The 27,302-nt window shown below is 39.2% G+C and overlaps 2 protein-coding genes across 3 annotated transcripts in view; one reads left to right on the top strand and one right to left on the bottom strand.

The window, feature by feature from the left end:
• The window catches only part of OSMR (oncostatin M receptor), a 37,602-nt gene extending 33,085 nt beyond the window's left edge, over positions 1–4,517 (top strand). The window contains exons 19-20 of the mRNA XM_075739903.1: positions 54–126; positions 1,670–4,517. Of these exons, the coding sequence (XP_075596018.1) occupies positions 54–126; positions 1,670–2,119 (523 nt within the window). The 3' untranslated portion in view covers positions 2,120–4,517. The remainder of the gene's footprint in view (positions 1–53; positions 127–1,669) is intronic.
• A 185-nt stretch (positions 4,518–4,702) lies between these two features.
• RICTOR (RPTOR independent companion of MTOR complex 2) overlaps positions 4,703–27,302 on the bottom strand; it is a 103,097-nt gene continuing 80,497 nt past the window's right edge. The window contains exons 32-38 of one of the 2 annotated variants that reach the window (XM_075739893.1): positions 17,462–17,639; positions 16,242–16,326; positions 14,618–14,851; positions 12,617–12,769; positions 10,720–10,843; positions 9,641–9,779; positions 4,703–9,476 (exon numbers count right to left, since the gene is read on the bottom strand). In XM_075739893.1, coding sequence (XP_075596008.1) covers positions 9,402–9,476; positions 9,641–9,779; positions 10,720–10,843; positions 12,617–12,769; positions 14,618–14,851; positions 16,242–16,326; positions 17,462–17,639 — 988 coding nt within the window. In that variant the 3' untranslated portion in view covers positions 4,703–9,401. The remainder of the gene's footprint in view (positions 9,477–9,640; positions 9,780–10,719; positions 10,844–12,616; positions 12,770–14,617; positions 14,852–16,241; positions 16,327–17,461; positions 17,640–27,302) is intronic. The other variant, XM_075739894.1, reaches the window with a different exon arrangement.

Raw genomic sequence — 27,302 nt, 5'->3', positions numbered from 1 at the left:
TATGCTCTGGTGAGAGAACAAAAACGTCATTTGTTTTGCTCTCTTATTTCCAGGCTGAAGGAGTGGTGCTGTCCTGTAATACCTAGTCCTAACAAGAGCAAAGTGCTGTCATTCAAAGAGTTTAAGGTAAGATCACTGAAAATCTAGCACTGAATTTTTCCATTCTTCGCTAGTAAAGTTTCAGAAAAATATTTTTATTGTGTTGACTGCATTTAAAAATGAGTCACATTCATTGTGCAGAAATTAATGTAATTTAATATCAGCGTTTGTGGAAAATTCTCCTTTTGATATTCATGTAATTCTGCAGTGATCAGTTTATATTCTGCAGCCTGTTACTGCAAAAAGTGAAAGCATAATTGGAAAATAAATGGAATTTTTTGATACAGTGGGTGATTCTTCCAGTATTACTGTTCAAAACCCAGCATTGTCTGAACACAACAGACCAGATGATACTGCACTTGGCTGCAGCCTGTGAACTATATCTGCGCATTCCTGCCCCATACAGAATCCCAGATTGGTGGGGGTTGGAAGGGACCGGTAGAGATCATCTAGTCTAACCCCCTGCTACAGCAGGATCACCCAGAGCAGGTTGCACAGGATCATGTCCAGGCGGGTTTTGAATATCTCCAGAGAAGGAGACTCCACAACCTCTCTGGGCAGCCTGTCCCAGTGCTTGGTCACCTTCACAGTAAAGAAGTTTTTCCTCATATTCAGGTGGAAATTCCTGTGTTCCAGTTTGTGCCCGTTGCCCCTTGTCCTGTCACTGGGCACCACTGAGAAGAGTCTGGCCCCTTCCTCAAGACACCTGCCCGTAGTGATAAGCATGAGTGAGCTCCCCTCTCAGTCTTGTCTTCTCCAGACTGAACAGCCCCAGCTCTCTCAGCCTTCCCTCATATGAGAGACGCTCCAGTCCCCTCATCATCCTTGTAGCCCTCCGCTGGACTCTTCCCAGTAGTTCCCTGTCTGTCTTGAACCGAGGAGCCCAGAACTGGACACAGAACTCCAGATGTGGCCTCACCAGGGCAGAGTAGAGGGGTGCACTTGCTGGCCGTGGGGAGGACACAGGGCGTTCTGCTATCCACTGCCAGCTCTGGCTGGGAGGAAAGGATTGGCAAAACGCTTCCAGCATTTTCTGTAGGCCCTTCAAACTGGCAGCTCCTTCTTCCATGCTGCGTGCAAAGGGGAGGTGGTGGTGTGGCGGTGGGTCGCAAAACTGGGAGCATGTCTTTGCCGTGGTACATACAGGGCTGCTGATGTTTTTGCTGCTGGTGTTGGCTGAACACAAGCACCAGAGGGAGGAGCCTGCACAACCTAACAGGCAGGCTGCTGCCTTCCAGTTGGCTGTGGTTCAGACTACAAACTGCAAGCATCAAAAACCTGGCAAAGTCTTTTAAGTAGAGGGACATGGTTCCTTCGTCAAATGTAGCCATAGTGAACTTACTTAAAAAAGAAATCTCTAAATAAATACTCTGATAAATTCCACATAAAATGCAGCTTCCACTTAACATTCTGTACATTTGCTTTCCTTCAAATTCTGTTCATTTATGTGAAAAATCCAAATTTTAAAAAAAAAAAGGTAGTATTAGAAGTACTTGAAGTAATTACTCCCTTTCCTTTACTCTGGATTGCTGTCATTGAGTAATTTTTTTGTTTTATGATTCTCTTGGAGATCGGTTCCGAGAAAGTATTGGCAACAAGTGACTGCATTCCTGACATGCTAGCAGTGGACAATAAGGTGGAAGCCCAGAATTTACATCCATGGAGCCAGTTGTCTTCAAGGCCAACAGAAGATAAGATCAATGGTCACAATTCTTCCTGGATTTACCCTAATGAAAATGAAGAGAGACACTTGACACCCAGACCTACACCTCAGATGCATACTTGGTTTGAAAATTTTGCTTATTCTTCTCTCCTTTCAGCTGAATCCAATCCCTATCAAATACCAGAGACCCTAGAAGCAATCAAGCCAGAACTGGCAGCAGTGCTGTACCAGCCACACTACTACTTTGATATTTATAATGAAGATGCTGCCTCGACACCCAGAGAAGCAGCTGGCAGAAAGACCAGCTTGAGATATATTTCACAAACAGATGTGCGCTGCCTAGGGAGAAGCCTTTGATGTACCCTCCTCCATTGAATCCATGTTTGGTTAAACAATATAAATAGGAATGCCTAAAACCATAACAACTTCTCCTTTTGATGAACGCTTTCACAAGCCCAACTGTCCTTCTTCTGCTAACATTGCAAAGCTCTTGCTTCAGGACTAGTTTAAAAATACTGACTTGTGCACAGGAATGACATGTGCTATGGTTTCAGCACAAGTTACGGGCATTATGTAAGATTTACACGCTATTTTGTGGTCTATTATGTAGACGGTTTGGTCACAGCAGTCTCTCATATCCTGATGCAAAGAACTACTTCATTCAGAAAGTAGAGGAGCAAGGTAAACAAGCAAGTTTAACTTAGGTAGGTGGTTGTGCTCAAGGAGCATGTTTCAGTATTCTGTGTGCACCTTCTGTGCCCTGGCCACCCCAGCCAGCCTGTATTGCGCAGCTGCAGACGGAGCATCCCCAGCTTCTGAGTCTGCCTCAGCCCATGGGGGACGCAGGTTCTTTTTTCTGTCTCTCTCAAACCATGTAAGGAGCCAACATGGAAGGGATGCTTGCATTCAGTGTGGCACATCTCAAAGATTGGAAGGAACTGTGACTTCTCTAGGAGTGCTACCCTGTGCACAAAAATGCTACGAGCTTCCTGCTTTTACCTTCACTTGTCTTCTAACTATACTTGGTGGGTGAAAGAGCACAGAAAACAGATATTTATAGCACAGGCCTCTGTTACTGAGCTGCCACTCCCATTTCTGGTATCTGGGGCTCCTCCTACTTCTGCTTTCTCTGAAGAATGACCCTTCAAAATCCTAAACAAAATCCTCCTAACTAAACAAAGAAATGTGGGGAGTTAAGTGGAAAGGAACTGTTTTTCCAGCAGCTGTTACCATGGCACTGTCTCTCCACTTGTGCCAGCAAACTTAAATTCTGTTGGTGTTAACCCCTGCACTTACATAGCCAGCCCCAAACCATCAGCTGGTCAGGTGTATGGGTTGAGTCCCATTTCTGAGGAACATCCTATTCAGGTTGCACAGCAGCTAGATCTTACAACACTTTTGCACATATTTTAAAAAAAAGTAAATATTTTTATTGTAATGCTCAGAATCGCAGTAGGCAGCAATGAATATTGATTTTAAAAAATTGTACATTTGTAATGATGTAGACTATTTGGAATTGTACCTGAAAGCCTCATCAGATTGCACTGAGGAGGTTAAAAGGAACCCTTTGCTTTTGCGTAATTATGAAGTCTGGAATCTTCACAAATAAAAGAATTCTACTTGAGACACAGAATAAAAGCAATTCTCAAAAGGGAAAAATGAAGTGGTTTTTAGCTGCAGCTAACTTTGTTAGAATGCAGTTACTTGGCTTTCTTATGGTTAACTAATCATACTTCCTGTTCTATGGAGACATCCCAGAGAAACCTTTCCTCCCTTTGCATTACTCTCCTTTGTGTTACAATGAATTTGAGTTTCATACCACAGTATCTTCACGACTTAGAACATTTCCTTCTCCAAGGTGTTTGATCACATCATATGCACTTGTGTAGTTTTAAAGCTTTACTGCTAGAAAAAAGGCCAATGTACAGAAGGGAGATCTTTTGTCATTACTAAAACAAAGCTTCCAAGCTGTGCATTTCAGAAAAAGACCTATTTACTTAAAAAGGTTTGAAAGGTATCCTAGATCAGGAGTTACACATCTGCAGAATTCCGATGCAGAAGTCAGTCAAAAGAAGTCAGACTGTCCCACAAAGGACTTTAAATTCCAACATGCTGCAGCTCCTGACGCCAAAGGCCAGCTGTAAAGAAATGCAAATTCCTGCTGTGGAAGAGGCACCATCAGGGGGCCAGGCTGCTGGAGTTCACCCCAGGGCGTGATGGGGGCAATGCAGCCAGCTGTGCCTCCTGACAGAAGGGTGACAGCAGCTGCCCAGCCCTTCCGGGGCACATCTTGCTCAGGTGGCACTTCATCGCCTGGAAGCAAGGACACACCTTACCGGGTTGCCAGACGAGGTGATGAGAAGGTGGCTCCTGTCCACTGGCAAACGCTCCTGCTCCCTGGCCGTGGCAGATGCTGGTGCATGAAACCACCTGTGCCGAAAACAAAAGGAGGGCTCCGGGGAGGATGATGCCTTTGTGCCACTCACAGGCCACAGTCCAGGCACTAGAACTAAAGATTAGAAAAGTATTTTTGCATGGGGGGGGGGGCATCTATAACTTTTTTTACTTTAAGACATCTATCTGTCTTGCATTAATGGTTGAATGAGTACAAAACTGTAAACTTCTGTCTTTTTGTTTGTAATTCAACTTTCACAGCTGTTGTTGAAATGCTAATACTTAAACCATCACATAATGGCAAATTATTAATCCTCAGCATCAGTATCCTAAATTTTTAAAATAAAAACAGTGTACAAACTATTAAAGAGTCTCCTATTTTTATAAGGCATCTTACAAAGCATTCATATAAAATATATTTTTGACAAAAAAATGTTTATTTGGAAAGCTTCAGGTTGTTCTAGTTAATTAGGAACTTACAAATATAAATAAAATTCCAACCCATTTCTAGTGCTGAGAGGTACATACGAGACCAGAACAACTATAAGAAGTTTAAGTACATTTTATTAACAATGCATCCCTTTGATAAGATTACGTTTCAGGAGGCTTTTAATGCCCATCGACATGAACTGTACACACTATACAAAAAAAAGCCAGAACCCCCCCATACACACAAAAAAAAAAATCATCAGGGTGGGCAATACCATTTTGGGACAAGCCTCTGTTTAAATTATACACAGCTCAATGCAATATTCTTACGCAAAATATATAAATACTTTTTCTTTCTATGTTACAGGTATACAATATAAATCAGATTTCAATGTCTGTTCAGTGACCTACAAACACTAGAACCTCCAAATATGTAGCAGCGTATTACTAAATAAAAAAAGACCACATGGGACAGTGAGAATAAGTCTTGAGATTTTCCTTGATCCCTTCCCTCCTCAGAAGGATTAATTTAGATAACGTCTTGTAATGCAGTTTTAGGGATGCTGACAGCCCAGTATTGGAATAATTTTTCAATTAAATCTACAAAATGTCTACCTTTTCCCCACTTTAACACTGCATCTTGTGCTAAAACACCCTATTCAGTGGCAAAATGGCATGTTACACTTTTTGGCATAAATTTCATTTCTCAAATAGAATAGTGTATTTTACAAAGCAACTCAAGCAAAATGTGCAATTTCTGCATGCTGTGGCATTGCTGTCTATGTTACAAAAATAGCCCAGAGAAAATCCACATTCTTTACTGAACACACAAATCTGTTGGAAACAAAACAATGCAGGGAACCAGAATCAGGAGTTAAATGACCAAGGAGATGGGCGGCACCTCTAGTGAAATACAAACATGGTTTCTAGCATGTTCCCAAAAGTCTTTTACAGTGCTCAGGTTTTACTCTCACCTAATATACCTTTAATAAGCACATGGTAAGAGAAGTGTTAACTTAAAGTTACGGGACCTGCTTTCAGCTGGCTCCAGTAAGGCTCCCAGTCAGAGGAGCTGAGCTCAAACCTCAGACACGCACAGAAGCCCAGCAAGAATGGTCCCACTGCGATGCTCAGCTCAAGCTCACGTTTGCTTACAAGGTAATGCCAGCGTCCTGCAATCTGAAAAGCCAAATACAGAGTCCAGGATGCAAACTAGGAAGCAGCAACAACTCTGTCATCTCTCACTAGGCTTTGATTACTGCCCATTTCTCAAATAACTACCTTTCTCTTTAGGCACCTAGTAACAGTGCTGTATGGTTTTTTCAGTCTCTCACTGCAAATTAGAACTCTCCATCAACACCACTACAAAAGTTTCAAAATAAAATGACAGAAAGACAAGCAGGTTCTCACCACCTTTCTAAAAATTTGTAAGGACAACTTACCTCACTGTGCTAAGCCACTGTGCCCTATGTTACCGAATACTTTAGCACTTTGTGGTGTCTTCGGGTAAAAATAACAAACCCCCTTGAGAGCACATTTAGGGAACCTATGTCAGGTCAAATAAGAACTGTCAGATGAGAAAAGTGACTGTTTCAAATACATGCCAAGGGCCCAACACCTCATTGCCCAACCATCTCCAGCTCTGAGTGATGTCCACGACAGCTGGGAGCACTCAGCACCTCTGAACTTCAGAGGACTGAATAGGTTTCCCTCTCTCCAGGAGGGGACCTGCAGCACCCAGCCTTGTCCCCTCCCCACTCAGTGGGGAGAAACAGGCCCTCGGGGAAATAACCAGGAGCCCTTTCCTCAGCTCTCTGCCCCTTTCCACCAGTAAAAGCAGACCAAGAAAAATCACCAGCTAACACAGCAGACCAAACACGACCAGTTTCAGAGCCAGCCTCTCCTTCACACAGGGGCTTTTGCCTCAGAGCCGAGTACTTTGTGTCAGCACGTGCAATCACTCAGGAGCTCCCTTTGCTACAGCAACCAAACTGTATTTGTATATAGTGTAAGTGAGTGCTACCTGCTTTACCATTTATTCGACAGTTTCACCAATTGTTTGGACTGGGAAAATGCAAAGCAGGTGGTCTGTCAGCTTCCCTTGCAAACTTTCCCGGGGAAGTGGAGGGATTCTTTATTAAGGTTAATACAAGCACAGTTTTTATTTACTACTGTTTTCTTTTGAAGTTTTATCATGAAGCAAATAAAACCCCAAAATAAGACCTTTCAAAGGGATATCTTAAAAAGAATTCTACAGAATTAGAAATTCACAGTTTATAACTAGGCCGATATCAAATTCCTTCAATAACAGTATCCCTTCATTTGCCAATTAAAATGAAACATTCATGTGAGCTTAATGTAAATATGTAAATTAATTCTAGAAATGTTGTATGTTATGTACAGTACAGACTTTACATCCTTGATGCATACTTGTTGAAATCTACTGACACTCATACACTTTCAGAAAAAAAAAATCATCACGTTTTGTAACTGAATTTGCAGCCTTAATTTGTACGTCAAGTTTCTGTCATGGATCCCCACACAAGCAAGTACTTCAGAACACGTAAGCATTTCAGGATACAGATTCTTTCAAAAGTATATTGACATCACTTTTGCTTACCTTTTTATAATTAGAAGCCTTCCTATAGCGCTTCCTACATTAAGTGCTATGGGTTAAACTGGTAACAAATGAACAATGGTGGTTTGGTTTCTAATACAGGTGACAAAACTTGTTTATTTTCCTTTAACTGCAGAAAAATAATATGGAGTTGTTTGATGTAACCCCATCTAGTTATTAAAACAAATCTCTTATACTCTAGCCTAACTGAGGTAGTGTTTGGAACTACTGTATAAGATATGCTAGCCCCATTTTTGGGAAAACTACATTATTTCCTTTGGAGTTTATACCACTATTTGGTCTACTGTGATTGACATTTTGGTTTTACAGAAGCATTTATTTCTTATGATCAGAGAAGTCCAATAGTTACTGGTGTGGTATGTTTTCAGAGCATTTCAAACATGCCTTGACACACACATATATTACTTGTGTCACTGACCACAGAAGCGCTGAATCAGTTTATTTTTGCTCCTTCTTTAAGCGGGAACTCATGAAAAGATAATCTTAGGAACCAAATTTGACTATGAGCAGCAATTTACAATTTGCTTTACCAGAAAGTGATGGTATGCAGTGCACATAAGAACGCAGTGAAGTGAGAGCTGCAAAGCAGTGGCAACGTGAAATTTCCAATAAGAACAAATAAATTCTACATTTCACTAGGAACCATGTTTTACTCTTCACAGGACTATTTACTGAAATCTCCAGTAGCACAGCTAGTAAGAACAGAGTTATGAGCATCAGGATAAGTTTCACTTATCTTCACTTAAGTATTAATCTGACTATTATAAAAAATGGTAGAAGTGAATGGATAAAAATACGTTCTACTTAGTACAGTCCAGCTGAATTATTCACCTATATCAAAATCAAAGGGTAATCCCTTCTATTACAGCCATTCTAACAAAGGTGGCCATGCTACTGTATATACACATTTGCATATATTTATATTACCTTCGTATAAAGGCTTCTGAATCTTTAGGTCCATGATAAAATTGATGGGGATTTTTTTTAAGCTTGCATTCATGAATTTAGAAACCTCACTAGTAACGTGATAGAGGCAACTATTTCAGCCATTAACAGTCACTGTATCATTTAAGTTTTGCAACAAGTCTTAAATACCAATATAAAATTTTAAAGTACTGCTGCTCGAAAATTTGGTACTTAAGGCGTTTCACTACAATTGGTACTATCTGATGCTTGATCAGTCATCCATTGAAAATTCAAATAAACCTTCATTTTTATAAAAGGCTGTTTCCATGGAACTTTGAAAACACTCATATTATGTATTCTCACAAAAGCAGCAATGATTAAATGTCTTCAAGTTTAGTTTATACAATATTCATTTATCTGATACAAATCATGCTTTTTAAAGGATTTTAGTTAAGAGTAAGACCCACATTTGTACTATATGAGCATGAGTGTAGAAACTGCAAACACATGCATATCATTCAGGGAAAACAATGTGATTTCAGCATTTTAAGTTCAAATGATTTGTTATTTTTAAAATCAAACTGTAGTGAAAATCCTTAACTGGTTCAGGTAAGATACATGTACGTAAATGTAATGAAATTGGAGAGACTGATAATAAAATGACTTACAACTATAGCAACATTAAATTAACTTAAAGGAAACCTCAGATTCAGAGAGGCTTTTCTTTCTGTCTGAAGTTACAAACCCCCAAGTAGTGTTATAAACAGTACAAAAACCAAGAGAGAAGGGCTAACATCAATCCCCTGGTGTCCACGATTACAGCATGGCTCCCTGCTGCTGGCAATGGAACACACCATCATTTCTCTGATTCCCGGTATCCAGCGGTTAAAAAGCAAGGCATAATTCTGCTTCTCTGGAACAGAATCAGGAGTCAATCAAAAAAAGATGTCTCTGCATGTTGTCCTGTTTTTAATTTATGGTAGAAAATGAAATGAAAACTTGTGGAGGTGTTCAGTGCTCGGCTCTTGCATATACTGGTAATTACTATTATTAAAACTATGGTAATGTTTAATAACTCCCCAAAGGGCTCAAAAGACTGGGGCAATAATTGGTTGAGGAAGAAAAAGTTTTCAGTTCAGTCTTCAGGTACCAGTAGCTTCTGGAACGGTCTAGAAGACAATGCTCCAAAGCTTTTTTTTTTTAATCCAGTCAGTCAGAGGTTGTCTGAGGATTTCAGAAAGTCTATATGCAATGAACTGCACAACACAGAGGTCAGGATTCAGCTGATGCATCGATTACTGGTTGTTTTGTTGGTGTTGCTAAAATAGCCTCTGCTTCTTCATGCATCTAAAAGAAAAGCACAGACGAATTATTAATGTTAGTAGAGATTTTACTAGAAAGACATCATAGAATGGTTTCCTTTAAGACATATCTGAAAGCATTCTGGACATGAAACCAGTACCCAGCTGGCACATTTTGGTGCATTCAATGCATTTGAACTCTCCACTTACTTGTAAGAACTGTACATCTTGAAAGAGCTCCTGAATGAACCTTCGAGATGGAAGTCGAAATGTACAATGTGCTAACAAGTAGGACACCTCAGAGTACAGACATATGTCATCAAATGCTTGGGGATACTTCTCTTTAATTCTGAAAAAGAGAAAACAACCCAAAATTCATAAGCCTTGAACAGATTTCCATCCTATTTAAAAAAAAAAAAAAAGTTCAATTAGATTTTGATAGCCATCATTAACAAAGCAGAACTTTTCAGTAATAGGCATTATAAATTCTGTCTCTGACAAAGCAAGAAAATCAGAACAGACAGCATTATGTTGTACCAAACTGGAAGAAATCTCTACTAAATAGATGAAATAGAATATGTATTTGAAACTTGTACAGAATCACCGAGATCACCTAGTCTTAAAATAGATGTAGAAAGAAAACAGTATATCAAAGAATTGGCACCCACATGTACAGCAGTAATAAAAAAAAAATATAGAAAAGTTAACTTAATCACCTGTAAGCATTTTTAAAAACTAAACCAAGCATTTCTGTATTTTCTTTTTAGCAGTTATATGTCAGTTTCCAATGTACTGAGCCCAGAAACCCACAGGTTTTATTATAACATTTGGGCCCTGGATTTATATTCCTGTATTTTAACACGGTTTTTTTTTTCCCTATAAATTAATTCCAGTAGTTGTACTTTTGCTCAAAGCAGATTTGTGTTTCTCAAGAAGCCAGTTTCAGTTTGTTATCCTGCTTATCAGATTATATTATTTGGCACAAATAACAAAAAAGAATTATCATTTCTTTTTAAAATGATATGTAATATACTGGGTATGTAATGAAATATCACTATAGTTGAATTACTAATTTTAAAGAGACAGAAAGAGTAAGAAACTAAAGACAGAGCAAAAAAATATTAAAAGGAAAATGATTTTCTTAGCTTTTATGTTATATTTAATCATTCAATCACATCTGCTTGACAATTTTCTGAGAAGCCAGAAGTAAGGTTAATCACTATCCCAGAGATCTTAGAGAACACATACAACTAAACATTGCTAAAAGATCAGAAATGTATTATACTTACGTCAGGAGTCCAGTTTCATGGCCCTTTGTTCCTACTGAACTACTCAAATTGATTACTAAACGTAAGACTTCTTTCCGCAGAAGTATTCTGCACACTGGTGTATCATCTGGGATGGATTTTACTCCTGGAAAACCAAAATGAACAGTCTGGAGTTTAAACAGAATAGTCTTTGGTAGTGCTAATCTTATGCCATATAAGTCTGTTTTAGCATTCCATAAAGACACATAAGTATTTATGTATGTATTCTGAACTATCAACAAATATTTCCATTGAAATTAAAACTTTAAAAAAGATACTATTTTCAGGAATTTTAACACAGAAATATTTTTAAAGGTAAACTGCCACTTCATAAATAGAAAGACCTGTGGGATTCAATTACAATGCTGTCTTTACCACTAAATCATGTGGTGATTTACTGGTAGTGTCTACCACTACATCATGTGGCAAACTGGGCGAGTGATTACCTGCTCTGTTTCTATCAGATGCTGGAGAAGTTAGCAACCAGTTACCTTCATAAGAAATTATGATAATTCAAAATGTGAAAGAAAAGCCTAAAAAACCAGAAGTACCTTTCTCTTTACAGAAATTCAATTTAAAAAAAAAATAAATTAAAAATTACTAACACCAGCATGGAAAAAAAGGTAATCAATTTGCTTGTCAAGTCAGATACAGAATTATTTAATAACCTGCAGAAATCCTGTATAGGAAAAAGAAGAAAAATTTAGAAGTATGTTCTCCCATCTGCCATTGTGACAACTGCACACAAAAGATTAAAACCAACAGTGTCCGCTTATCTCTTATGCGAACATCGTGGATAGAGATCCGCAAGGTTGGCATGCAAGGTTGGCAGCTGAAGGAGGGAGTCTTATGGCAGCAAGATGGCCCTGTTTTGGCTAGAGAACGTGGAATAAACAGATAGACGGTTTCTACACAGAAGGCCACAGTGCCTGGAGTGAGACCTTTTGCTTCATTATCCATGAAATGAATGTTCAAAGTTGACACCCCTAAATATGATAACGAGCTAAAAGGAGTACATGCTAAACCTATACAACTATAGTACTCTACTCTCCACCCAAATGACGTTAAACGTCACCCCAGGGAGGGGACAGCTAAGACTGGGATATTGAGGATATTGAGGAAAGTACCCCTGGGGAGAGAGAGAAGAGACTGAAGACTCTGAAGAGGCGGTCGACAGGCTGTGCTCCTTCTCCTCCACCCAAGATAGGGACGTCTTCTTGGTAAGCACTGCAACTTCACCTTCTGGTGAAGAATACCCGGGACAGTACTTTGCTGGCATTATATTCATATACTAGTGCTACTGCAGTAAGTGTATTTATCAATGGCAATTCTGAACTTTCTGTTGCTTTAACAAATTACCTATTCTTTCTCAACTTTGCAGAACTGTCTCTGAAAGTTCTTTAGGGGGCTCTGACAGGCAAACGTTGACTCTGATGGGTGGCTATATATAAACCTTCAGATATAAACTGTTGACCAAGTCTGGAACTAAGACTGGACCTAGCCGCACCTAGGCTCCTCTCTGAGAAAGAGTTTAGAAAGCAAGGGGGTCCCTTCTGAACCTTGTGACTCAACGAGAGGGCCTGCCTCACCCACATGTCAGACTCACACCCTTTAACGCAAGAGCCATAACCACGGACAATGCAATTACCTTCCTGGATAACAATTAAATCATCCAAAGGTGGCTTTTTTTTTGGGATGTTGTTTTTATTCTTTTCTTTTGTGGTTTTTTTTTGTTGTGTTTTGGTTTTGGTTTTTTTTTTAAATAATGAGCATTACTTTGGTACAGTATGTATAAATGAAATAACACTATTTTCCACAAAATCTAAACAAATACTTGAAGAGTTATAGTCTCTAATACTCATAAAGCTTTCAAACTTACCTAGTACAAGTTCTGTACTCTTGGTGCTGCTAGCTGAACCATGGGATACCGCATCACTACAGCCTGAAATTCCAGAAAATTTAGAGGAATGCACATCTAAGTGATTGTGTATGGTTTGCCCACACCAGTCAGTATATGGAATGTCTGAAAAATCTGACATAAACACATAAACAAGATGTTGCATCTTTGTTATTCACACTTTTCCTCTCTTCAAATGCTTTGCCTATTTTTCAACAGCAGTAAGCATGCAAGACACTGATGCACTATGTACTGTACGTATAAACCACCTGGAAACTGGATGTCGGATTTTGAACAAATCATATTCAAAATCTCTAAAAAATAACTTTTTTGAATCTTAAAACACTTGAGTGAAAACTATAAACTCTCAGACACTAATGGAAGCCTAGAAACAGCAATCACACATAGAGCTCTTACTGATATATCCGTGCTCTGTTTTATGTAGCATAATAAAGTTGCTCTTGCATATGCATTATTTTTTTGCTCATATAATTTTCAAGGGTGTTGCAGAAAGGGCTCTGACTTCATCCACAGAAGATGTGTCAGGTAAGATTCTTCCAGGAGGTTTCACTCCAGAATGAGAATGCCTTTGGCATTATGGATGTAAAGATATGAATATAAAATTCAAGTTTTTAATTGTTGTGCAGTTAACAGAACCAAGAAAAACATAGGTCTGAAGGGACTTTTGGGGATCACCTAGTACAATCCCCTGTTCAGAGAAGGGCTCACCTCAGAACTGAGGCCAGGTTACACTGTAAGAGTCTCCCCTTACATTCAACTGAAATTTCTATTCCTACAATACATGTTCATGGCCTCCCATCCTTCAGCTGTGTGCCTCTGACAAAAGCCTGGCTCTCCCACACCTGTAACCCCCCTATGCTATTTGAAGACTACAACTGGGATTTTATTTGCCATTCCTTCTGAACACTGAACTCAAGCTCAAACTCAAATCTCTGGCCCAATCCTCACATTTTGTACATCCTCCTCCTTGCCAGCAGTACTCTATGGGATACTACCTGAATGTGTAGCACTGTTGTAAAACAGTCAGAATTCCTAAGCATCCATTACTGGATTATATTTTTATTACAGACATTGCAAAAAAGCATATAACTGCAAGCTCTGCAGAGGAGGTTAGATAAAAAAATAATTCTGACTTTGATCTGAATGTCAAAATCTGAAGAAACATTACTAAATCCCAGAAATTACAGCTCAGCTTCAACAGACTCCTCATGAAAAAATCACAGAATGGTTTGGGTTGGAAGGGACCTTAAAGATCACTTAGTTCTAAGCCCCCTGCCATGGACAGGGACACCCTCCGCTACGCCAGGTTGCCCAAAGCCCCATCCAACCTGGCCTTGAACACTTCCAGGGAGGGGGCATCCACAGCTTCTCTGGGCAACCTGTGCCAGTGCCTCACCACCCTCACAGTAACAAATTTCTTCCTAACATCTAATATAAATCTCCCCTCCTTCAGCTTAAGGCCATTACCCCTTGTCCTATCACTATGCTCCCTGATAAACAGTCCCTCTCCAGATTTCTTGTAGGCCACTCCAGGTACTGGAAGGCTGCTCTAAGGTCTCCCCAGAGCCTTCTCTTCTCCAGGCTGAACTGATTTCCTTTGTTTTGTTTTATGGTACAGACTTGAAGTCAGATGTTTCATGAATTTGACAGCAAGCATCAGTTTTCAGGACATGGATTTTAAGTACTAAATGAGGTTTCAAATTTTGTATTTTGATAAGGTCTTTGAAATATTAAAAAAACCCACAAACATGCAGGCATCTAGTCATACTAATATCACTAGAAGTCACAAAGATGGAAATGACCATAGAAATACCACTGGTTGCACAGTGAGCTTATTAGAGAGAATTAATTTCAAGGTGAATAGTCAGTAAGAAAAAACTTCCAGATTAATCAATTTTAAAGATGAACAAGTTTCAATATTTTTGTCCAGTTTTATCACACCTCCCCACAAGGAACACTAACCTGTACGACTGTATGAAGAGTTCACCTTGTTGTTAGGCTCATAACCCAGTACTTGAACGCAGACACAATAAAGGCAGTTCTCATCTGTGTGCTCTTGTAGCCCTGTATCCTCTGTATTTTCTAAAAACTGAGAGGCATCTAAACGGCTAGTATTCATTATTTCTGTAAGACTGATCTGCTGTCGGAGCATCTGAAAAGGGCTTTTGACAACATCACTTGTACCTGATGGAAGACCTGTACATAAGCAATTAGATGTCAGAAAAAACCCAAACCCCAAGCCCAAGCAACCAATTATTTCAACTAAAATTCCCTGAGCTTTTCAAAGCTGGGGAGGATGTGTGTGTGAAGATCTAGAAATTTTTTTTGAGTGGCTAAGCACCCAAGACTTTTAGCATTCAGGAAACAGACACCACATTTTAGTCCCAGCTTATCATATATAACAAAACATTGCGAAGGACAGAATTCAACCTCTGTACACACATACTGTAAACACATACTCTAAGACGACAGGTGGTAAATCATGACATTATATCAACATTAATAACAGTAACACCCTTGTAACACTAAGAAGTTATGAATTTTCATAGTATCAAACAAGATTAGTACAATATACCAGATGTTTAAGTGACACATGCACCAATGAACCCAGAAACACAATTAAAAAACCCTATGACTTAGTGCCTGTAATAGCAATAAACTAGTCAACAATGCAGAAACAAGCTGAAAACACTTTAGTGACATGCTCTTCCCTGGGTGGAAAATATCAAACAAATACAATTTTGAATAACAGTTACTTTACACTGAAACCTAGCAACGACTGAAAAACAGTTGCAGGAAAATCAGCTTTATGTATTACGTTAACGACACAAAAGAAAACATAAAATAAGTAAGGTATGTCTATTTGGATGTTCCAAGTGCTTGTAGTAAAAGTTCCAGTTAACTAGGAGGCAAGACAACAACTATCTACGCTACTTTAGGATCAGTTTCACTGCTTCTTTTTCAGTTGTCCTACTGAAAAGACACATATTGCAATCCTACAGATTTCTTGACTACCCTGGAGTAAAAAGAAAGAGCATTCCAGAACAAGCCAGGCACTACAGAGAACTTGCAATTCTCTTGCATCATGGCCCATCACCTCCGCTGATCAACTGTCACAGCGACATCACAGATGTGTAATTCAGAAAGTAAATTTTGTCTAGCACCTTTATTGGTTCCTATAAATTCATGTGTAATCAAAGGGAAGTCAAAATGTAACAGCTCAATATGTATGTGGCATACATATTTTGTCTTAGCTTAAATTTTATTACTTACTTTAATGCAGTATCACTACCAGTCTTAGATTAGCATTAGCTCACATTATAATCAAAGATATATAGACTTTCCTCCTTTGTTTATCAGAGTGGGCCCAAGTTTATGTTGCTCTGAAGCAACATCACATTCTCTTAAACTAATAAACCAGGGAATTAATGGCCTGCTATCCTAAATCCAGAACACAGCTATCAAAACTTAAACAGCTAAAGATAACCTTTCCTGTAAAGAAATATCAACAAATAAACCAACATCCCACTCCACCCTATGTACAAATAAACAACAGAAAGGTACAGGAGAGGAACAAAAACAGTACCTCCTGCATCAGGTGCAAACACCCTAGCTCCACGGTCATCAAAAGGAGGCGTGGTTTTCTTCTGGAAATACGGAGTTTCCTTTACCTGGAATATTCATGTGAAAATTAAAATTAGCACAGGTGATAAAGGAAAAATAGATTTTATGAGGAAAGAAAGCGTTGTCTATTTTTTACTTCAGGAAAAAGATCTACTTAGATGAAGAAGTTAAGAATGGGCTCCTGAGTACTAAAGAAAAGCCAATGAGAAAAACATGCATTTGTGAACAAACGTTTCTTATGCAAGATTTATGAATAGTTAGTACATGTTAGCATATAGTGGTGACAGGCTGTGAGGAAACCAGTGACCCAGAAGTGTCTCAACTCTGCAAAGAGTTGAGACAAGAAATGAGGCAACATAAATACGTCACAAAGACTCTGAAGGAGAAAGAAAAAGTAATTTCATAAAGGGCAAACAGAAGCAGGTATAATGCAAAAAATCTTGCCTTTGTTCTAGCTTTAGTAATTTTTCAGGATTAGTAAGTAATTTTTATTTGAAATGCAAAGACTAAGTAAACTAAAGATAAGGAAGACCACTGATTTACCTTTGACATAGACCATGTCCTGGTTTTGATAATTAAGTAACAGAATATTAAACCCCACGATGCATCAGTTGAGAATGTGTTTTAACAAAGTAGAAGGAGGAAGGCAATTGATAAGACACTTAAAATAATCTGGTTTAACTTAGATATATACATCTGTGAGGTTAAGTAAAGACAATATGATTTAATGCTATGATGATGTATATACACACAAAGTAATATTTAATCCAGATTATGGTAGCAGGAATTTAACTGTACAATTATGCACACAATCATTTATGATTGACCAATGAACATATCCATTAGTTGGCTAGAGAGGTATTAACAAATGTCCACAGACTGTGCTAATTTATAAAAGCTAGCTGTCAACTAAAAATCTTATGACAGCATATTTTTGCTACCATTGTTCAACACTCTAACCTAGTCTGTGTCATTATTTGCTTAATAATACAAAACAGACTAGGACTTTCTTTAAACAGAGTTAGAAAAGAAACTCTTGTTCTCCAAAATACATTCCTTGGAAGTTCCACAATCCACTTTCCCTCATTTCTCTAGATCTAATCTATTCTGATGAAAATGCAACAGTTGACTACCTTTCAGTATGAAAATGCAAATGAACCCATTAAGTTATCACATACATACCTGAAATATTTCATTGATATCCACTGGGAGAGCAAGGCCAATGTAATCATCAGAGCTACCATATGTAGCATTAGAAACCATGGAGCGAACAGAAGAGGAACGGTGAAGTGTGTTTTGGTTAATAGGACTTAATAAGTCTTCTTTATCTAATGAAGCATAACTTAAAGCTTTCATGAACCTGTAACATTGAAATAATAAATCACAACATTGGTAAATCTCTCGTTCTGGCACATTACAAGAAAGGAGGACTCCTGACACAAAGACTCTACTCATTTTACTCTTGTAGAGCCCAGAGCTTGTTACTCTGTCAAATTACAGCTATAGGCTCATTGTTTTTTTCTGTCTCACTGTAAAAATATAGAAGCTTAGCTATAAGAAAACTTATATTAACTAGAAAACTGCTTAAGGCCTAGAACTGTTTTAAAGCCTGTAATCGTGGGAAAGGGGTTTGTAATCAAGGTAATAGGTAATGAAGCTAACTGACCATGGCAACGTACAATGCTGCTACGTTCCTTGTACAGTCCCTACCCAACCGGACAATAGGCCCGGGAATATTAATCTTATGAAGTAAGTTGTAAGGGACAAGTGTATCCACAGCGAGGATACTGCGCATGCCTGCAAGAAGAGGGTCATCCAGCGAACACGGGTGCGAGACCACTGACGACCACCAGAGACCCCTGAGGACCACCAACTCAAATCACTGAGCATGCGTGATGGGGAGGAGAATATGGAAACGGATTCCAAGAAATTATTATCATGGGACTGCCTTTTCTCGGAAAAATAATGAATATGTATATTTTGATTCTATATAACCTGTATGTTGGTGGTCACCTGGCATGCACGTTTGGTGGAGCTATTTCCCCCGTGCATCCAGCACTGCAATAAAGCAAACCTAGGGTAACTCACGTCTGGTAGAATTTTTCTTTTACAGATGGCGACCCAGATGGGACCCTAGGACGCAAGAGGAAGAAGCACCAGTTAATTCTCTGGACAAGCCCGTGACCAACGCTTGTTGCCAGCAAAATAGGTGAGTTCACCTAAGAGACTTGGACACGGGTGTTTCCAGACGATACTGGGAGTACTCTTGTGTTTAAACTTGCTAAAAGATTTGGTAAGAGGAAAAGAAGTAAGAAATGGGAAATACACCCAACAATAAAAGGGGGACGCCCCTTGCTGAGGTTTTGGAAAATTGGAATAAGGTTTATGGGGCACAGACTTTGCAAAAGAAAAGACTGATTGTGTTGTGTCAGGAGGAATGGCCATTCCTAACTCGATCTCGAGGGGGAGAACCCATGGATATTTGGCCTCCCAAAGGAAATTTTAAGCCCCGTAAGTTAAAGTTTTTAAGGACTATTTTAGAAGATACTGCAAGTCAAAATATTGATTATTGGTATATTTGGTATGATTGGTCTTGTCAAAGATGTAAGCCATCTAAACCATGGGTAAGCCCACTTCCCTCTGCCCCTGAGGCCGAGGAAACTGACCTTCCCCAAGCAGGGATGTTTCTCATGAAATTGGATTACATCCCAAATCCCAGAGCAGGACCAGGAGCTCCTCCTGAAACTCCTGCAGTGACTGCTGTGATGCACCACAAACCTTGGAAACAAGGTGATTTGATTATGTGGCAAAGCAAAATGCCAAGATTAAGAGATGATGCAGAAAAATGTGCGCAAATGCTATCTGGAATAGTCACTGATTATACACCTAATTGGAGTGACATGAAAACTTTGTTGAGAGAACTATTCCAGATGGATGAGCGAGATAAAATTTTTCAAAAGGACCGAGAAATTGCTCAGAGGGGTCAAGGATTAAATCCCTGGCCCACTGAGGACCCTAACTGGAATTTAGCCACAACCGATGGAATGCAAGCTTATCGGGCAGCCATCGGACAATTATTGGAGGCCACATGGCAATGTGGCAAAAGAGTTACAAATTGGACAAAGGTCCTTGAATGCAGACAAAAACCTGATGAACAGCCCAGCGATTATTGGATAAGATTGAAAACTACCTTGTTGAAATACGGGGGAATGACTAGAGAAAATTTTCAAGAACCATTGGCTATTAGTGTATTTGTGGAGCAGTCTTCTCCTGATATAAATAAGTATTTTAAAAAGCACATGCCTGGGTGGCAAGGGGAAACCCTGACTAAAATACTGAGTATTGCTGCATTTGTTTTTGATGGTAGAGATGAAGAAAAACAAAAGAGAGAGAACGAGAGAAATAAACAGGAAAGAAAACGAGAGCGACAGGAAAAAGAGAGAGAAATTAGTTTGTTGGCTGCAGCAATTACACAGAATTATCAATCAAGAGGAAGGGGCAGAGGAATTTCAAGGGGAACGCCAAGAGGAAGGGGACGTGGGGGAAGGGCTCCCTTTCTTTCTTTCTTTCTTCTCTTAACCAATCTAATCCCAATACTTTAGAGTGTTTTTATTGTGGGAATATAGGGCATATCCAGTGAGAGTGCCCACTCCGCCCAGTAAGTGCTGGACGAGGATCAAATCCACCATATCCACCGCGCCCTCACTCACAATAGAAAATTAATGAGCTGAATTCCATGCTTACCGAAGGACTGCGAAAATGTCGAATGAAGGAGTGAAGGTAAATTAGTATGGACAAATTACTGCAAAGGTAAACGGACTTTTTGTTGAATTTTTAGTAGACACAGGAGCAACTTTGTCCCTTTTGAATTACGCACTCCCACAAACATTGATTTCTAAAGAGAAGGTACTTATAAGAGGGGTTGTTGGACAAGAAATAAAATATATTTCAACCCCACTTCCAATTATCATTGCAGAGAAAATGGTATGGGGAAGATTTGTGATATCTCCAAATTCACCTGTGTCTTTGCTAGGACGTGATCTTTTGCAGGAATTTGGTACTCAAATACTCCTTGCTCCGGATGGAATCAAGTTAATAATCATGGGATCAGAAATTGTGCAAATTCCACAAGAAGAATAATCGGCTTTTAAAATTCCAAAAGGACTTGAAGCAGTTCCCTGGGAACTATGGAGCAGCTCTGGTGATGATATAGGATTATTGTTATCTGCAGAACCGGTAATAATTAAAACAAAAGGAAGGTCACCTCCATCAATTAAACAGTACCGATTGCAGATGAGGCTATCCCAAGTATTCAAAAACAGATTGCAGTTTTCTTAGAAAAAGGAATACTCAAGGAATGTCAAAGTCCATATAATACTCCAATCTTGCCAGTAAGTAAACATCGATTAGATAAAGATGGGGATCCAGAATATAGATTTGTTCAAGATCTCCGTGCAGTAAATGAGCATGTAATTTCCCCACACCCTGTTGTCCCTGACCCAAATTTAATTCTTACCCAAATACCTGTATGGGCACAATATTTTACTGTTTTGGATTTAACAGGAGCATTTTTCAGTATACCTATTGCTGAAGAAAGTCAATTGATTTTTGCCTTCACTTGGCAAGGGAAACAGTTGACTTGGACACGCTTACCACAAGGGTTTACTAGTTCACCAACCATCTTTTCTCAAATTCTCAGAAATGATCTAAGAGACTTAAAATTTCCTGGGGGTTCTGTTTTGATTCAATATGTTGATGATTTGTTACTAGCAAACCATACAGCTGAAGATTGTATGCGGGATACTGAATATTTTTGCATCCAACTTGCAAAAAAGGGTCACCGTGCATCTCTATCCAAACTGCAACTCTGTCAACAACAGGTAAAGTATCTGGGGTTTATTCTTAAACCAGGGAGGAGAGAAGTAGATCCAGAACGGGTAAGAGCTATACAAGAAATTCCCAGACCGGTAACAAAGAAACAATTAAGGTGATTTTTAGGACAAGTAGGATATTGTAGGCCATGGATTCCTGGATTCAGTGAAATCGCGAAACCTCTTAATGAGGCAACGAAAAATGAGGAAGTGCAACCAATAGCTTGGGGTCCTGAACGAGAAAAAGCCTTTCGTGCATTAAAGGAAGCATTAATGCAAGCTCCAGCTTTGGGGCTTCCAGACTATTCTAAACCCTTTAAACTTTATTGCACAGAAAACAAAGGAACAGCAAATGGAGTTTTAGTTCAAACTTTAGGGCCACATGAAAGACCTATAGCCTATTATTCTTGCACATTAGATTCAGTAGCAAGAGGAACTCCGTTTTGCATAAGAGCTGTGGCTACTGCTGCTGAGTTAGGAGAAAAAAGCCAGAACATAGTCTTGGGACATCCCCTAGTAGTCTGTGTGCCACATGAAGTTGAAATATTATTGAAAGAATATGCCAAGAAAGCACTTTCTCCACAAAGAGCACATAAATATGAACTAATACTTCTGCTTGCTGACAATTTAAGATTGGAAAGATGTAACACTTTGAATCCTGCCACCTTAATGCCACTGCCCACGGATGGAGAAAAGGATGAACATGATTGTGAACAGGTGATCAAAATGACGAGCAAACCATGAGACGACCTACGAGATCAGCCTTTGAATAACCCAGATATGAACTTGTTTACCGACGGCTCCTCCTATTATGAAGAAGGATGGAAATGTACTGGGTTTGCTCTTACCACGGAAACTAAGGTATTGTTAGCAGGACCTTTGCCTCCCACTCTAGGTGCTCAAGGCACAGAGATCGTTGCCCTCACGAAAGCTGCACAATATGCAATTGGAATACGGGTTAATTTGTATACTGACTCTAAGTATGCGTTTGGAGTTTGTCATGCTACAGGTATGCTGTGGAAAGAAAGGGGATTTCTCACATCAGCAGGTAAAGCGATCGCCCATGGACAACAGATTAAAGAACTTTTGGAGGCGATCCAATTACCATCTGAACTAGCAGTAATATATATTAAAGCACACACCAACCAAGAGAATCAATTGGCAAAAGGGAATGAGCTCGCGGACCAGGCTGCAAAAGCGGCAGCCCGACAAGTCATCTTTGCAATGACACTGACCCATCAAGGAGAGCTCGACCGGGAATTGCCAGACACGCAAAAGCTGTATGAGGAACTTCCTGAGGAAGAAAGACAGTTCTGGGAGAAGCTGGGAGCTGAACAGCAGAATGGACAATGGACTCTACGCAGGAAACCATTACTCCCAAGAAGGTATTTAATACCGATCGCGCAATGGCACCATGAGAAAACCCATGGTGGACCTGACAATATAGCTTTGAGAGTACAGAGACTGTGGGCAGCACCAGCGATTTATGCTGCTATTAAGAGAGTTTGCGAAGGGTGTCAACTGTGCAAACAGTATGACTCTTTGAAAATCAAGGCACCAGCAGGAAAGCGACCTCCAGAAACATATCCTTTTCAAAAACTACAAATTGACTACGCGGAGATGCCTAGGGCTATGGGATATGCTTATTTACTTGTGATTATTCATCAGCTTTCGGGCTGGGTGGAGGCTTTCCCAACTCGAAAGAATGACTCAAAAGCAGTGGTTAAAGCTCTGTTAAAAGAGATAATACCTAGGTACAGAGTTCCTGAAATAATTGACTCTGACAGGGGAGCACATTTCTCTGCTGCAATTTTAGTGCAAATTTATCATTCATTAAATATCAAGATGCAATTGCACACACCTTATCATCCACAATTGTCAGGACAAGTAGAAAGGATGAATAGGACGATCAAAGACAAATTAGTTAAGACTTGTAAACAAACTGGCTTGAAGTGGCCAGAAGCATTAAATTTAGTACTTTGGGACATCAGAAATACACCAAGGCAACCAGTAGGTGTATCTCCAGCAGAAGTTTTATTTGGGAGAATTTTAGCAGTACCTAGAACTTATATTCCAGCAAAAACAAGCCTTTTAGATGGAGATGAACAGGTAACTCAATATTTATTGTATTTGCAAAATTCTTTTATGCAATTACGAAATCATGCTTATTGGTATCAAGGGATAACACCTGAAATTCAGGTACATAATATTCAACCAGGGGATAAAGTATAGATAAAGAATTTTAAACGGAAAAATAGATTTGAGCCCAAATGGGAAGGACCTTACATGGTGTTATTAACCTCCTTTTATGCTGTAAAGGTACAAGGAAAAGAGACGTGGATCCATCACTCACATGTGCTTAAAGATTCCGCGACAGAATGAAAATCAATGCACTACTGTATTTGCTGATTTGTTTTCTCTTGAGTAAGACTGATACCTTGTGGACAAAGTTCATCCTGCGATACTGAGATGCAATTACAAAAGGAACCATAATACAATATAGTAATACTAGTCTCTGGGAGCAAACCTTTTGTAAAGTTTGGGGAACTTTACAAATGCAAAAGGGGAAAATATTGTAGCGGGTAGAAATACTGAGATTGTACGGAATCCTTTTTTTAATCCTAATGTTTTTCTAGAATTTTGTGTTGGATTTGTGATGGGAGATCCTGAGAATGGAACAGAATCATCAAGAAGTTATACATGGAATATGTATCCATATCACACATATATATATGAGCGGCAAACAGGAACAGGAACCTGGTGTGTCAACCATCACTTACGGGTAATGACAGAGGATAAAAACAATGATTGGTGTTGTATCAATTTGAATCTGACGAGTCCATCCTTTTTTGTAATGTATTACATTATCAAAGATGGGTTTAGGAATTTTCCAGTAGCACATGATTATGAATTTCCATGGGGTTTTCAAACTTGCATTTCTGACAAAATAATGACCAAATCTAGATTAAGTAAACGAAGTTTAGTTGGAAATGAAGAAGAAACTTTTTGGTTAAATAACACTCATGTTTCCTTAATGAAGTCCTTTGCGAAGAATTTGAATTATACTGAATGTTGGCTTTGTGTATCTTTACCAAAATCTGTAGGTCGAGGGTTTGATTTAATTGGTATTCCAATTCCAAAGGATTCAGTTTGGGAAAAGTTTTGGAGAAATACCTCTATAACGACTAAATATGAGGAGCAAATATTAACCATCAGAATTCCTCCTTTAGATGAATATCATAACATCCTCTGTGTAGAGAGATGTTACCCCCCAGAAAACTGGACTCGGCAGTTTTGTCTTAATCACACTTTTGTGGGAAATTGGACTAAATGCAACACAACTAATCATATTAAATCTCGCTCGAGCTAGGCTTGGAGGGGACCAAAGGCACTAGGACTATTTTGGTTATGTGGTGACAAAGCTTATAAAGTACTCCCACCACGCTGGGGAGGAATTTGCACTCTAGGATTGGTAACTGTGGATTTACAAATTCTCCCTAAAACTATAAATGTTCCAATCTGGCATTGCACCTTTTTAACTCGTGTTAAAAGGACTAATAACCCACTAATAGAAAAACCCTCAGGATTTCACTCTTTTCTCCGATGGTTCATACCATCTTTAGGGGTGAGTGAACTGGAAAAAGCGATTTTAAACATATCGGGAGAAATTGAAAAATTGGCAAATTATACTGCTCATGGGTTAACAACCTTGCAAATTGAAATTGCAGAACTCTCAAAAATTACCCTACAAAATCGTATGGCCTTAGATATGATGTTGGCATCACAAGGTGGAGTTTGTACAATGCTAAATGTGAGTTGTTGCATGTATGTAGATCATTCAGGGGAATTATTGACTGACGTACATAAAGTCTGGGAGATTAGTTCTCAAATGCGACAAGTACAAAAAGACGATACATGTTGGGGTTTTACTGATATTGTGTCGTGGTTGACTTCCTGGGCTCCTGATTTATCTGTGTGGCTCAAAAAGACGCTTGCTGTAGCAGCCTTAGTGATCATAGGGATTGTATGTATAATAGTGATTTTTCAATGTTGCATAACCTGTTTTTCTAGTATAGTAGCAAAATTACAAGGAGCTTGGAGATATAAATAATTGCAGGGATGCAATGAAAACAAAAGGAGGGAATTGTAAAAATATAGAAGCTTAGCTATAAGAAAACTTATATTAACTAGAAAACTGCTTAAGGCCTAGAACTGTTTTAAAGCCTGTAATCGTGGGAAAGGGGTTTGTAATCAAGGTAATAGGTAATGAAGCTAACTGACCATGGCAACGTACAATGCTGCTACGTTCCTTGTACAGTCCCTACCCAACCGGACAATAGGCCCGGGAATATTAATCTTATGAAGTAAGTTGTAAGGGACAAGTGTATCCACAGCGAGGATACTGCGCATGCCTGCAAGAAGAGGGTCATCCAGCGAACACGGGTGCGAGACCACTGACGACCACCAGAGACCCCTGAGGACCACCAACTCAAATCACTGAGCATGCGTGATGGGGAGGAGAATATGGAAACGGATTCCAAGAAATTATTATCATGGGACTGCCTTTTCTCGGAAAAATAATGAATATGTATATTTTGATTCTATATAACCTGTATGTTGGTGGTCACCTGGCATGCACGTTTGGTGGAGCTATTTCCCCCGTGCATCCAGCGCTGCAATAAAGCAAACCTAGGGTAACTCACGTCTGGTAGAATTTTTCTTTAACACTCACACTGCATTGTCTGGCAGTTACTTGGGTAAAATTTTTTTATTTGAAAGATAGCATGATGGAACTTCTGCTTGAGGGGCTGCCAACCCTGCAAAGCTACAAATTTTCTCCAACTTACCAGGCTTCAAAGATTTACAGCCTAGACATGGTCAGTAAAGATTCAGGCTTTTAAACTGCCAACTGCCTCATTTTTAAATGTACCTATATGTGCAATGTACCTTCCCTGGACATTCACAAACTCTTGAATTGAGCAGGCACATCCCTGCAAAGCTTGAGCCTGTGAAGGCACCAGTGATGCAAGCAAGCAGCACTTTTTTTCCTGTACTCTAAAAGAACCACCCATTAGGTCACACAAGAATGGAGGAAGAATTTGCTCAACATGAACACACAAAGAACAAAACTGAACGCAGTGAGCAGAGCTCACTGTGACAAGAAGCCCAAGGAACAAAGAAAGAAATAGGTTGGGAAAATGACACAGGAAAGAGCAAGCTGGACACCAAGTCAGCGCTGATCAGAGTCCTAATGATGGAAATTTCACACCTGGCCATCTCTCATTTTATTTCTCGCTGAAGATAAAAACCTATGTATGTTTTCTGCTAATCACCCTATGTGGATGGTCTATATGCAGTGGATTAAACCTTCCTAGGAAAAAAGACACACCTGAGGAACAGTAAATTTTTATTATGTTACTGCAAATTATTATACATTGGGAGGTAAAGTACTGTAAACATTTATTTCTTGACTTTCTGCCTTAGAAATAATTTTCTATCATTTTTTGTCTTAGATGGACAATTAAAATGTCTTTTTATCCCTAATATGTTAATAGATTTAGGCTGAGATAAAAGTAAATTATCAAGGTTTGACCATGTAATGTTCAAGACATTATTATGCAACAGGAATGTGCAGAACACAAATTACAGGGTATCAATAGTTTTCTTGCTACTAATTCTGACCAATGCTAATGACAGTAGCAGTGGACTTAAAATAAAAGTCAAGCCATACTTCAAAAGGATGAGAGGAAATGGCCTCAAGGGGTGCCAGGGGAGGTTAGATTGGATATTAGGAAAAATTTCTTCACTGACAGAGTTGTCAAGCGTTGGAACAGGCTGCTCAGGGAAGTGGTTGAGTCACCATCCCTGGAGGCATTTAAGACACACATAGACATGGCACTTCAGGACATGGTTTAGTGGTGGACTTGGCAGTGCTAGGTTAAGGATGGACTTGATCTTAAAGGTCTTTTCCAACTTAAATGATTCTATGATTCTAAAACCTAGTAAGTTACCAACTGCATTATTTCCATAGTAAAGCATTCTACAATTACTCTCAATATAAAATCAACAATAGAAGTATTAATCCCAAATATTCATCCCTGCTTCTCCTGGAAAAGCTAACAGATACATCATTAGCAGTGATAAACTCCAGT

This window comes from Balearica regulorum, chromosome Z (genome assembly GCF_011004875.1).
Source record: "Balearica regulorum gibbericeps isolate bBalReg1 chromosome Z, bBalReg1.pri, whole genome shotgun sequence".
In the NCBI taxonomy this organism is placed as follows: Eukaryota; Metazoa; Chordata; class Aves; order Gruiformes; family Gruidae; genus Balearica; species Balearica regulorum.
This window is presented reverse-complemented; position numbering and strand designations above follow the sequence as displayed.